At 47.9% G+C, this 13,751-nt stretch overlaps 3 protein-coding genes and 2 non-coding genes across 5 annotated transcripts; 4 read left to right on the top strand and 1 right to left on the bottom strand.

Moving 5' to 3' along the window:
* The first annotated feature begins 561 nt into the window (after nucleotides 1–561).
* Nucleotides 562–634, top strand: BO79DRAFT_t146. Its single transcript has one exon. It is a non-coding gene; the product is annotated as a tRNA-Phe (tRNA).
* A 956-nt stretch (nucleotides 635–1,590) lies between these two features.
* Nucleotides 1,591–1,709, top strand: BO79DRAFT_t147. Its single transcript has one exon. It is a non-coding gene; the product is annotated as a tRNA-Phe (tRNA).
* A 715-nt stretch (nucleotides 1,710–2,424) lies between these two features.
* On the top strand, nucleotides 2,425–6,045 carry BO79DRAFT_266800 (uncharacterized protein; the record flags this gene model as incomplete). The annotated part of the gene is made up of 7 exons (XM_025686991.1): nucleotides 2,425–2,556; nucleotides 2,655–2,707; nucleotides 2,752–2,980; nucleotides 3,047–3,798; nucleotides 5,001–5,113; nucleotides 5,313–5,410; nucleotides 5,506–6,045. Coding segments are annotated over 7 exons (1,500 nt in total), but the record flags the coding sequence as incomplete, so codon positions are not given.
* BO79DRAFT_174293 (mitogen-activated protein kinase mpkC) lies at nucleotides 5,918–7,957 on the top strand (the record flags this gene model as incomplete). Its single annotated transcript, XM_025679737.1, has 9 exons — nucleotides 5,918–5,973; nucleotides 6,043–6,090; nucleotides 6,197–6,326; nucleotides 6,386–6,429; nucleotides 6,486–6,585; nucleotides 6,654–7,010; nucleotides 7,064–7,142; nucleotides 7,207–7,390; nucleotides 7,449–7,957. The coding sequence occupies 9 exons, from the start codon at nucleotides 5,918–5,920 to the stop codon at nucleotides 7,711–7,713; spliced, it is 1,263 nt and encodes a 420-aa protein (XP_025538851.1). The 3' UTR covers nucleotides 7,714–7,957.
* A 3,003-nt stretch (nucleotides 7,958–10,960) lies between these two features.
* BO79DRAFT_174292 (uncharacterized protein) lies at nucleotides 10,961–11,791 on the bottom strand (the record flags this gene model as incomplete). Its single annotated transcript, XM_025679736.1, has 2 exons — nucleotides 10,961–11,485; nucleotides 11,570–11,791. Coding segments are annotated over 2 exons (747 nt in total), but the record flags the coding sequence as incomplete, so codon positions are not given.
* Between the last annotated feature and the right edge of the window lie 1,960 nt (nucleotides 11,792–13,751).

Genomic DNA, 13,751 nt, shown 5'->3' with positions numbered 1-13,751 from the left:
CCATTGCCCCATTGGTTGATAATAAGGCGACCAAGGAGTGCTATATGAAGCTGGACATGATGTAGAGAAGAAATCAATATTATTCTAAAGCATTTTGGATGGAGAATACAGTAGGGTTTTGGTCTTTTCTAGGAGTACTCAGACTGGTAAGTGGTTAATGAAGGGTTAGGTGGGTAGGAAGGGAAGTCCATTGACTTTTTCCTGTCGGATAATGGAAGAATGAGGATTGAAAAGAGATAGAATGAACAATGTTCTAGTTAGTATTTGTCCTTATCTGCTTTCCATTAATGACTTTCGCTTTGTCTATCTCTTGGCGCAGGCAAGTTCATATTAGAATGGTATCGGAAAACATGTGAAATGTAGTCCTAAGTCCATCATCATGCCGGAATAAAATGTTCTGTGGTACTATCCCTACTAACCATGTCCAGGACATATTAATACCTCACCAAGTTACTGGGCATGAGTCAATCGATCGATCTACTCCATATGCCTGCTGTAAGCATCTCTAACCACTACTCCTCCCTCATATCGTCAAAACCCTAAACAATGATCACTAATCAAGGGGCAATGGCGCATCTGGGAGCGCGTCAGACTGAAGATCTGGAGGTGGCCGGTTCAAGCCCGGCTTGCCCCATCCTTTTTTGTTGTGAATTTTTCTTTTCTTTATCTCTACGATTTTTGACTGTGGATAATTTGCATCTTGTGGGTGGAGGAGATGTTGTGGGGTTGTTGTAGATTGCGCTAGCTGTACATGGTTAGTCAATGTTCATGAGAGTTTCTGGTCGATTATGTAATTCGTTAGTTGGTGGGTTGGCTGTATGCTGGTGAGGGAAGATTCCTTTCCTGTGAAGGTTACAGCATTATCCATTCAAAGACAATGTTCAAACTCAATTTGTGGGGAATAGTTTGCCTTGGAGTATGTCAGGGAAGGACAAGTGTCGAAGCAGTCGCGTGGGTGGGGTGATATTGTAGAGCGGATTTCGCCGGTTTGGGAACTTCTTGAGGCTGAGGTGGATGTAGAAAGTAAGACCCAGTTGAGTACTTGCTTTGGAGGCATGGTAGACAAGACAGATATACCATGAAGTGAAGTGATGGGCAGTACGTGGTTTTGTTTAACATGTTGCAGAGCCTGATTGTTTCAGTTGGGATGTTCTTAAGCAACTCCGTGGCTTCCGAAGGACTGGGCAGGGAACGAGCAGTTTAGGTGTTTGCGTACGGGGCATATCTGCGTCAGTTGCAATACAGTAAACTGAAAAAAGATACATTCTAGTCAAGTTCAACAGTTAGATGCATGCCAATGTCATCATATCGATCTTGGTGCAAATACCATTAGTAGCAGACAGTCGACGGCGCCTAATGTTAGTAAATGCCTCAGTCTACAGCCGTACCAGCCAACTCCAAATCGCAATCACCCATAAATAACACCACTATAGTATGCTGAAAGTCATCACAGAATAATAAAAACAAGAAAGAATAATATATAGTGCGAAAACTTCACACTCAACGGTCGGGTTCGCTGCATAATGTATACTTTGACGTTTGCAAAAGGGCCTACAAGAGTAGTTAAAATGTGTCACCTTTCACATAATCGGGGCAATGGCGCATCTGGGAGCGCGTCAGACTGAAGCTTTAACTTCGGCCCACAGGCTTCGTCCGAAAGGATGTCTCTGTAAATCTGAAGGTGGCCGGTTCAAGCCCGGCTTGCCCCATTCTTTTTTTTTCCCCGTTCTTTTCGGACACGGATCGATCCCGCACCATCATCCACTTCAACGTAATCTTCTTTCTGGGTCAGACCTCATTATCTTTTATTTGTTTATTATTTTTGTCTCTTCTTTAAATTCGGAATTTTCTTACGCCGCCCTTTTATTTAGTTCAAGCCCCTCAAACCTTTTCGATTATTGCATGTTCTCCCATCTACTTACCTCACAGATAATCCAGCCACCCCTGACTTGATGACGGTCTAAAGCCGCAATTCAACATGCTTGTCTTATTACTTTTGACATTCTTTCGGACATTCGCGGCATGAATATTCAGAAACCTTGTTTTAAAGCCGTTGTATGTCTTTGGTCATGCGAACGTCCAGTCTTGGATGCACACAAACAGCAAGAGCTTAGCTTGATTCATGTACTCACAGTTCGAATTAATTATTTCGTGAGATAATGAAAGTGGCACATATTGGAATCTCCAGATGGTTATGATGCTTTCCCTTCTTCTATTTCCGTCTGGGCTGCCACGAGAAGTGAATCAAGAGCGAGGTAAAGAGGGAGTGTGCGTCTACTATACGAATATGTAAAGACAGGGCCGTGACTTGTTCTCACAATTACACATTGATGGCTGGGAACACCCACTGCATATCTACTAAGACACATGATAAAGGCTTGTGCATACTTTATGCTATTGCTTTCATGTGCTGCTGATCTGAGAGCAGGTACTGCTGATGGTCATTCACATCTGCACAGCAGTAGATCAGTAGGGATCCCCCGACATATTGGGTGCGACTGCTGCACCTACCATTCAAGGCACAAGTTGAGGCAATGGCTTTTCAACATAGGAAGAGTTTCCATCAAGCCAAATGGAATGAAACAAGCAGAAGGAACTCGGAAAGTCCATGTACATCTGATGTAAACTCCATGAATATGGATAACTAGTTTTAGACACGCTGGGATATAAATCCATCACCATCCCCATTCATAAATAGACGCAAGAGGTCATGACATCCAGCAGCGAGTGAACGAACTACAACCCGAAAAGACCAGCGTCTGAAACTGATTGGGATAGTTGCTCTTCAACACCACTACACCACCCTTGTCTCATATTCAAGATGGGTTGGAAATCACGGTTCCCGCCCCCTAAGCACCTCGGTGGGCGACAGCTCGAATTTGGATCTCAGATAGCCAAGTTATTGGATCATGCTAAGATTCCCTACGTGGCCTGCGGAGATTTAATGAACTTGCATTACCATAATGAGGGCATTGCGACTGTAAGGCAAACCAACCATATAATAGACTGAGAAAGAAATTGAACAAGGCTAACTGATCGACAATAGGCATGTGATATTTGCTTTGTGGTTCCAGACGATCGCCTGGATGCCACTATACGAGCGTTGCGAGTTGCTGGTTTATCCGAGGATCCTTGTACTGCTGGTGACATTGGTTGCTGCTGGGCTAAAATCCCAATTGAATACCCTTATCCGTTCCCGTGGCCTGCCAAACACTTCCATCGCTATGTTAAGGGAGGATTCGACGAGAAAGTAACCAGGTGCTATTCTGTCGGTTTGCTTCGGAAGTCCCAGTGGCTCTGGCTCATGCCCGATCTTCCCCTTGAATTTCCGGAGCCCAATGACCCTAATTTCATTCTCTCTACAGACCGCCGTCTTCCTGATTGGGATATGGATGGTTTCGGCAACTCCTTCTATCCCATAAAGCTGCTCACTCCGGCGCGTTGGATAGAGTCATTGTTTAGCCTGCATATCAGAGATTTGAGTGTAGATCAACATTTTGACGAACCCTGGTACCATTATGTTGTGGAGTTCCATGAACGACTTGCAAGACTACTTCCTCCGGAACTTTTTCATATTGACCTCATTCAACAACCTTTTCGCACCTTATATATAGAGGAAGCGGACTGGCGTAGCGAATTGGACTACAAGCACTTGTTGATGGACAGGTTGTGGAAAGAATGGCAGGAAGCTGGTTCTATGCCAGACCCCATTTACCCGTTCAATATCGAAAGGTATAAGAAGAATGTCAAGGAGAACAGAAATGTGTGGTTAATGCAAGAATGGATTGATGAGATCATGTCCAGTTAAATTCCAGAGTCGATCTTTCACTTACCCACGATACCTTCCTCCTTTCCGCTCTTCCCACCAGAAGATGGTTCCATCGAGAGCTTATCGAACAGAGGGGCTAGATGGGGTGAGCTTAGGCTTCAAAAATCAAATGTATCATTTTAATATAGAGCATGATTACTTACCAGGTTGTTTTCTAGAAATTAGTGATCAAGATGCCTGCCCTTCCGTTTGCGTCTCTCCTTAGTAAGGAGTACACTTCCTTTTCCTGGTTTGTCCCTGAAGAGAAAGTAATGAAACCCACTTTCCCAGCTTCTTAGTAAAAAGTCAGAACGAAAAAAGGGATGAGACAAGTAGATAATTGAATGGCATATGCTAATTAACGAATGGATGTTGTATGCACTACTATATCACTTCAGCTGTAGCGCTTTCCCGGTCAGAGATACTACTTTGTACTGAACACATAGCTGCGCGACACCACAGACATTCTGGCCCTGCCTTGACGTGATGTTACGAAGATACCTGCTCACTAAATCCGCCAAACAAGCGGCTAATACACCAGAATCTATTATATCTAATCTAGAAGATGTATGTATTCAAACAAGCAACTCTGGCATGAGATAACTGGTGAGGACCGGAAAATATATCCGCACTTGGGGCTTGGTGAACATGGCAGACGTTACTAGGGTCTATCATGGCCTTCGGGGTTGTCGTATTCATTAGTATTCCTAAAAATGGATGACATCGTGATTAACATTTGCTTAACTCTGAATTACCGTGTACCCTTGCATGAAATGGCTCAGAGCCTGCTTGGAAGTAGTCGGCAGTCCTCTCTCACTCCCTGTCATCTCTGCACGTATCAAGACCATAACAAAAGTAGGCCAAGGGAAGGTGTGCTCCTTGTTCGCTCCCCACCTTGGAGTCTCTTCACCAAGCTCTTTCTGTGCCTGACATTGTCTTAACAAGTGATTAGGAAGTACTAAACCGACTCCTTGTTGTTATTCAAACCCTACTCCTCTCACTTGCCGTCTCCCCTGTGCTGGTTCACAGCACACACTATGCTAACCCCTGCAAAAAGCAACCCACGAACAAACCAGAAGCACTCAAATACCGCTAATAAAGACTTAAGTAAGTTACCAGGGTACAACGCTGTTCTGCTTGCTTATCATTCTGGGCTTCCCATTGATGATCCTTGCTAGGGAACTACTGCTAGTAACCAGGAGTCTCCACTGGCCATTGCCACAGGCTTAAGTTTACGTGGCAGGGTGGCAAACGCGGAAGACAGATTCCGATCAGATGCTGTTGGAGGTTTAGATAATAAGTTAAGTAGATTGACTAGGGACTCTCTGCCTATCGCGTTGCTCGAGCGGGCTGCTGACCGAAATCTGACACACTGACCGTGAATATAGGACTGCCCTAGATCATATGTTCTGGTAGACTTGAAGATTGGACAAAGATAGAGATTGTAATCAGAATTGGGCAAGGGATGGTCCGTGGTGATTACTCGTTTGGGTGGGTGCTGAAGGTGGTTGGCGCCCAGTGCTCTTTTCGAACGGGCCAGACACAGGGTTCATACCAATCCATAGCAGACTTGGAGAGACAAAGACGGCTCCATCACCACGTGTACAGTCACACAGTCACTAAGTAGACAGAAAAGACAATCTTTCGCGCGGCTGCCGGGTAATGCTTCCGGTAACAGAGACAGCAGTTGAATTTAGACGGCTGACTCCGTCTCGCCCGTCGACCCACCCTCTCAACCATGGAGCACCAGCTGTAGCCAAAGACGCTTATGCGCCAAAAGCACGTCTGTACATACGACAGTCAGGAGAAAAAACGGCTAAAACAGGGAACTTCGTGTCCCAAGGATCCAAGTTCCTTGATTTGCTCCATGCCTCTGTCCCCCCTCTCTCCCCTCATGGGGCCGGGTCCCTGGCTCCTATTACGGAGATGGAGGGTGGGGACGACTTCAAGCTCGGTGGTTCTGTCGATTTGGGGCCTTATCCCGAACTGACACGGCAGGCCATGGCTTTATAATGCTGCATAATAACTGTTTCACCGCAGGTCATGATCATAAACGCTCATCTGTTCTTCTTTCTCTGTCTCAGGAACTCAGAACACTATCCGGATAACATGGAAGGCTTCAACCGCTCCGAGTTTCTAGGCACGGTATTCGAGTCTACAAAGCGGTAGGTTCAGCTAGCAGTAACTTGACGCTAAGGAATAAGTCTGACCTTGACCGTAACTCTGTTGGGTAGATATGGAAACTTGCAACCCATTGGCTTGGGGGTGTATGGCCTTGTTTGGTAGCCTCTGCCCTGTTTTTTCTTGATTTCTACTGGGAAGGGGGAGAGAGAGAGGAATTGTGAGTGAGTGAGGGTGAGTGAGGGTATGGCTGACATTTCAATCCAGCTCGGCACATGATCAGATTACGGGACAGGCAGTCGCCATCAAAAAAGTCATCAAGCCGTTCGAGACTGCCACAGTGGCAAAGCGTACCTTTCGAGAGGTGAAACTCTTGAAGCATTTTCGACACGAGAATGTATGGCGGGCCCTATCCATCTACCTTTAAGACGCCTTCTTCATTCTGACAATCTACAGCTCATCGGTCTTTGTGACATTTTTGTCTCTCCACTGGAGGACATGTAAGTACCCACAAACCCTCCATGCCATCACACTGGCACTGACCACTATCTCTCAGATATTTAGTGACTGAACTCCTTGCGACGGATTTGAATCGGTTGATGAGATCTAAACCCCTGGAACCCCAGTTTGTCCAATACTTTACCTACCAGATCTTGGTAAGTCAGCGGAGTGGTAACCCCAACAGAGTACCAATGCCCAGAAAGGACTAACTTAGCCTCCATAGCGTGGTCTGAAGTACATCCACTCCGCCGGCGTTATCCATCGGGACCTCAAGCCTAGCAATATTTTGGTTAACGAGAATTGCGACCTGAAAATATGCGATTTTGGGCTCGCACGAGTGAAGGAACATCAGATGACCGGCTATGTGTCTACACGCTATTATCGAGCACCGGAAATCATGCTGACATGGCAGAGATACGGCGTGGAGGTAGACCTCTGGAGTACCGGGTGCATTCTCGCCGAGATGCTCTCTGGAAAGCCCCTGTTTCCCGGGAAGGACCATATCAATCAATTCTACTTGATTATCGACCTCTTGGGCAACCCTCCTGATGAGGTCATCGATCGAATTTGCAGTAAGAACGTACGTTTCGAGAAACCACCATTATAACAGCCCCATGCTCACCTGAATGATAGACGGTACAGATAGTTAAGTCACTTGGGGATAGACAGCCACGCTGTCTAAGGACAATGTTCTCGAGCGTCGATGAAGCTGGTATGTGATGTTCTGTTTAGGCATGGATGATGGACTCCCCTACTTACCGAAACTTGCGGTACAGCCGTGGACCTCCTCGACAAGTTCTTGGTCTTCGACCCACACGCCAGGATATCGGCCAGCAATGCTCTAGAGCACCGCTATTTGCAGATATATCATGATCCTACTGATGAGCCCAGCGTCGAAAGACCATTCGATTGGTCGTTCGACGGCGCTCGACTCTCCAAGGAGACCCTCAAGCTTATGATGCACGTTTCCCCGGTGTCTTTAATCTATGCGTACCATCTCCTAACACAGAGCATGCAGATATGCAGAAGTGCTAGATTACCACCAATCCGACGAATTAGCCCACCCAGTTACCCTTGCTGAGGAGCCGATGTCCGGAGCTGATCTACTCCCGAATTTCAGCACATTTCCCGTGCCAGGACGGGAGACCGATACAAACCCGGACTCCACGTTTAGCCTCTTGGAGCCTTGGTCCACGTGGGACATTGGAGGCCTTGACCTATCATTACCAGCATCAGATTACGTGGATCCAGCTGGTCCTAGTTTACCGACAACAATTGGGTGAGCATGAAAATACCAATTACAAGGTTAAGCCCGGGGTCGAGCAGATTTCTTAGGTTCGATACCCCGAAAGAAATATCTAAATGGCATGATGAAATCTTGGACTCTTCCTTCACCCTTCCCTGTTGAGAGTACTGGATTATATGGGACAGATTAGGAGCCACATCTTGGCCCGCGCGTTGTAGTGGAGTCGTGCACATTCCCCAGCTCAGTAAAAAGCGAAATACTTTTCGTCTAAGGGTGCGAACAGACAACGACAGTACTGGTGCCCCAAGAAACGGGATAGTATGGGTCTTCAATACTTCTTGACGGCCATTCCGACGGCCAAGCCAGTCGTACTCTCAAATCCGCGGAGTTGCGCGAATCTTCTTTGACGGGCATATTCTGGAGCGTTAATGGTAATTCCAGTCATGCATCAGGCATCCTCAACGATATTATGTACTGAGTCGGAACTAGGGCGTTCGACCGCATGATTCGCCGGGAAATTAAGCATTGGACTGATAATTCATCCCATCGCGAACGTCGCAGCACGCCTCGATCTTTGGGGAGATAATACGGAGATGTGGACAGCCAAACTGGCCCAGTTCAATCGATTATAGTAAAGAACCCACCGCTGACCAGATTAACGCCCCGGCCGAAGGTGTCCGAAGGATAGATGCACCTCCTTGCCTCATTAAGTCTAGTTGTGTACATCTGAACTTAATCTGGTAAAAGCATCACTCGCCACCTTGGTTACCAAGTGCTTATTAACCATAGGCTGTTCAACAGGCGATGCCACGGCACAGCTCAGTCGTCTGACAGGATAATTTCCAAAGTAGCTCACAGCTAACTTGGCTGATTAGCAAAATCAGCCCTTAGTAAGTGGTTGCGGTGTACACAGTAAGTAAATGGACCTTTTTCCAATGGCCTCGTCAGTCCGAGGGGGGTGGCAAGAGACACCCACCCAAGAGAGTGTGTACTAGAAAAGGCCTCCCACGCAGATCTCGTACGGTGGGGCTGACTAGGCGATAGGCCATCAGATCTATCTAGTCTAGATCTACTCTCTACGGTTTGAGAGCCTAAGCGAGGTGGGGAGTGGAGACGGTCATGCCCGGTGTGCACTGGGCCACCCGTTATCTGAGTCTGGGAACCACCAACGAACTAGTCTAGTCTATCCCCAACACTTGAACACACTAACACCATGTCAGTCAACCCTTGTTGAGTATTTCCACTTGACTGACGGAGAGTCATCACAGTTAAGCCCCGTTTTTTTGACTCCACTGTCAGGTGGCAATGTTCGCCCTGCCAATTCCGTCTCGTCCATCTACTTTTCGACTGTGTACCACGGGAATAAAAGCAGTAGTCTAGTCAAGTCAGTACTCGTACTCAACAACTAGACGAGCGTCATGTCTTATTCTCCACTGACTTCAAACGTTCAGCCCTGGTGGATGAATAGAGCACTTGAAGTACGATAGCATGCTGGCGGCTCTGTCAGCCTCTGTGGCCGCCAACAAGGGCATCCAAGGCGTCGTAAAGCTCCCATAATCTCTTCCTTTCATGTCCCTCCTTCAGTGTGGAGATATCACCATGGGTTTGCCTACAATACCAAACAGCACGCTCTTATCTGTCTTCCACCGCAGCTACCCAAGAAGGGTGGCATGCAAATATGCTGACATGCCTCAACACAAGGACGGTTTTTTTTTGATTCGGAAGGCTTGTGTACGTACTGTGAGCACCTTTCGGTGCTGAAAGCCGTCTTCGGAAGTCCCGAAGCTCAGTATCTGCTACCAGCCCCACCGATAATACTTAGAAGATGCTAGTACTGAAGCCCTTGGAACCACCGCCTCGTCTGTACGGGGTAAACGCATTTCTCTCCTGTCTGACTGAGGTAGGGCTCGGCAGTGCTTTTCCGGCCAAACATCCCAGGTTAACAAACTCTATCATAGAAGATATCTGATCTTCCCTCTTGCTGCTATCAAAGTGTGGACAGGCCACATGGGCACGTTTTGACGCTCCTTGGGGGGATGTTACTTCTTATATTGTGGAATTGGACCTTGCAGCTGCACACAGCAAATTCAACCACCTCCAATGGTTGATGAGACGGCGAACGATACGCACTCGTAGATGTCATCATACGACGTTCAGCTTTCTGTGGATTTCGGACCTGATACCTGGTCGGGCAATCTTCTCCCTGTCTCCAACTCTGCAAGAGGCTTAGCGGAGAATTGCTCGGGCCCGAGATCGGCCAACCAATCCCAATCATCATCAGTACGTGTTAAGTACCACTTTTCAAAAATCACCTGCAAAGATTGAAATACTACTGCTTATTTACATTGTACTATTATCTGTCTGGTACTAATTAATCTTCCTTCCTCATTAGCCAATCCACCTGGGCCAAATGCATCCATCTATCGATGGGTTCGGATCGGCAAAATACCACGAGGGGTCCACATGATAAGCATCATCCTCCTATGTATTACCCATCCTGAGCCTACTGTGTATGGTTTAGGACTGAATCCCGCCTACTCCGTTAACCCCTCTTGAAGTTACCACTAGACTATGCCATGCCATGGCACATGGCCTTCCTATAAGTGAAACACTTGAGCATATTTTCCCCCGTGGAGACCACATCCCCACCTGAAAACCGGAGACCTCCACTTTCTGGTCTCGACCTCGATCCACAGACTGGCTGGACTTTCCGCATGAAGACGTCCTTACTACAACCACGTTCAATGCAGACCAAGATAGAGTCCATCCACCACATCTTGCTAGAGGTATCAGAGGAACCGACTGATCTCTACGTCGCAATGGAACTTCTTTTATCTACAGCAGCGAAAGCTCCCTTGTCGCAAACAAACGTGTATACCAAGGAGTGACATTTCTGATGCAAATAAAAGCTGGTATGCTAGCCATCATAGCAAAAAGTGTGTCATAATGATGAACACCCATTTCGTCCATGTATTGTGCCTTTTCTCAGGAGTCTGGGTTTCCCGAAGGAAAAGAAAATAGAGAACAATGATGAACGCCATTACACCAACGCCAACACACCAAGAACGCCAGGGCATGACATATGGCATAGGGAGGTTGGAAGACAAAGGATTAGGATTGTTCTCAAGGGGCTCATCTTCCAACCCGTCTGCCAGATCATCCTCTCCGTCCATGGACTCATCTCCCATCCCGTCTGCCAGCTCATCCTCTCCGTCCATGGACTCATCTTCCACCCCGTCTGCCAGCTCATCCTCTCCGTCCGTGGACTCATCTTCCACCCCGTCTGCCAGCTCATCAATATGGAGATGGAGGGCCGCACGCCACTCTTCACGCGTCCTCTTCTCATAGTTCCATCCCAGATCTATGAGCCTTGTCAGCTTCGCCTCCAGAGCGTTCCTCTGCCCATCCTCCCACCTAAACTGTGGATCAAGCCTTTTGGCTAAGTTCCACACCTGGGAGGATTTGATGATTGTTTTAGTCTCTGAAGGCAACAAGACCTCCATCAAAATGACGGAGGGGAGGTCAGCAAAGGGAATCGCCTCTCGCGGAACATATTGCAGCTGATGTACTTTCCCAAAAGCCTGGTAGCAAATTTGAAGTTTGAGGTCCCTAGCCGTGGGCGACAGCTGCCGTGGGGATACAGTGTCCAAGGTGCAAGAGATGCGATTGGAATCTTCCACTTTCATATTGAAAGAGCAGCCGTCAGCATTCGACATACTCGACATTGAAAAGTATCCGGATTGGTCGAATATGAGGTCCGCCCGGAGCGTGACTGGCGGAAGTTTTGTGTTGACGAGTATTTCGATTTTCTATTACACCACAGTGAGAAAGCTTTTCAATCAAATAGCTAGGGGTGACAGAGATGGGTAACCGAATGGAGAAGGTTTTCATACTTCCAGTGACCTGTCTTTGAGATGGTGGCTAATGCACGCCTTTCCGACGACTAAGACCTTTGCGGATTTGAAATCCTCATAGCGTCTTAATACGCCGAACAGCTCCTGCAAAACTTTGTGTGAAGCACCATCGGATGTCGAGGTCATTGAGGGATTTGGTAGGGGGTCGGCGGAGGTGGCAGTAGCAATGGCAGTGGTGGTGGTGCGCTGGGGGTGGCTCATCTTGACAGGAGAAAGAATCTCAGGTCAAGTAAGATAATAAACTAGAGTGGTTGAGTTGAAGGAAACTGAAAATGAGGTAGAGGACTTGTGTATTATGACAATGATTGTCTTGCAGCTTTGCATTGCCGCAGACTACTCTATACTTATACTAGATGATCACTCATGATGGAAGCAAAATGGCACATTTGAGAGTGCGCCTCCGACGCGGCAACCCCCCCCCCCCCCCCCCCCCCCCCCCCCCCCCCCCCCCCCCCCCCCCCCCCCCCCCCCCCCCTCCCCACCCCCAAAAGTCACCCCGACCACCACATCCCTCAAGCCCGAATGCATGCACAGCGATCGTGAAGTGATGTGTTGGCATCAATAGGGTCTGTGACTGCGCTTCGCTTAACGTAACCTTCGTCATCGTAAAGACGATAGCGGACATGTTGGCCTTTGAAGGTTCAACGCTCCAACACAACTGGCCCTGTTTCTCATGCAAACCCGGGCAGCAGCAGTAGCCGAGACCGCTCCGATGAAATAGATCGTCCGATCTGAGTTGTTGGGCTAACCGGTGTTATTGAACTTTGCAGTTGGTGTGGAAAGGCACCGCGTATGTTACACTAAGTCTTAGTCGAACGCTCAATGGCTGGTAAGCGATGTCCGCTCCGGGACTGAGTGAACCGATGAGTATCCGGGCTATCATCAGATTTGGACCGCTACCAGCCATGCAACCATCATATCAGCAGCGTCGGTATGGTGAGGTACGATGCTCTATGAAATTTTGTCAGCCAGCGAAGGGGGAATAGTCAAGTCATATCATAGAGCTCTAGAGCGAGCATAGTGTGATAGAGACGATGCATCGATGAAGGGGAAGGGGAGTTTGGTCCAAGCGAGGAATGCGGGAGCCAAGCCTCCATGACAGGCTATCCATGTCCAGTATATTGAGCTTGAAGCTTTGGGTCGATCCGTGTTGACCCGGGAAAAAGGAATGAAAGATTGACGAGTAAACCATTAAGTGCTGCTTACTGCTAGAGACTGGAAACACAGAATGTGAGACATAGCCTACCAGACCAGATCTCTCGTATAGACCGCTTCCTGCTCTTTCTACCTTTAGCACTTTTCTCTTTATCCGCTCAAGCCGCCATATGTATCTTGGATGGCTCAAGTAGGCCTGCCAGCTCCGTGACCAGCCGTAGGACCTCGCAATACGTATAATGACACATGGGATACATGGCGGACTTACCGTAGATATGGATCGCCGCATTCTAAATGTATTGTATTAAACAGCAGATGGATAGCCAGCGGAACGAGGGATTGTGAAGAAAGCTGGAAAATGCTGAAACAATGACCAGTGTGATCTATCTCTCCTTAAGCTTTTCGCCGTTGGATGAGAAGAGAGGCGCTGGTGCTCCGGACCCGGTGGTCGAATACCACACCGTACTGTAGGGAGCCTTCAGCCACAAAAAGACATTGAATCCTGTGATTATCCGGAACAACCCGTCCTCAGAAGCTTCATCGATGCGGTCAGAGCGAGCTGACGAGTCCAGAAGGCTCAGAGCAAACGGTTTGGAAACGGCGTGAGATAAGAAACGAGAAATCACAATGACAGGCGTTTGAATGTAGTCAGCATACGTCACGCGAGCAGCTTTACAGCTCTGGGAATTGACAGGGTTGGTAGCTCGCGGAACAGCCTATGAGAGTTGACCTGGCTAGACACAAATCATACCTCTCCATCCTCAGCGAACTGAGCAAGCAGCCCTCACCCACAAAGTCGGAGGAGCAGGCACTTCTCAGGGGTAATCCAGTTCCCCGTAGAGGTTGCACTTGTCCAGTCCTACTCAATCATGTCAAATATTAGAGGCACAGCAAGCTCTAACCGATCAGGTCACGGACTTCAAGCCACAGCACGCAGTAACTGACGGCCATATCCTCCGAGCAATGTATGCTCGGGCACTAGGCCTGACCTGGTCTGTGTGCTGCT

This window comes from Aspergillus costaricaensis, assembly GCF_003184835.1.
Source record: "Aspergillus costaricaensis CBS 115574 unplaced genomic scaffold BO79scaffold_18, whole genome shotgun sequence".
In the NCBI taxonomy this organism is placed as follows: Eukaryota; Fungi; Ascomycota; class Eurotiomycetes; order Eurotiales; family Aspergillaceae; genus Aspergillus; species Aspergillus costaricensis.
This window is presented reverse-complemented; position numbering and strand designations above follow the sequence as displayed.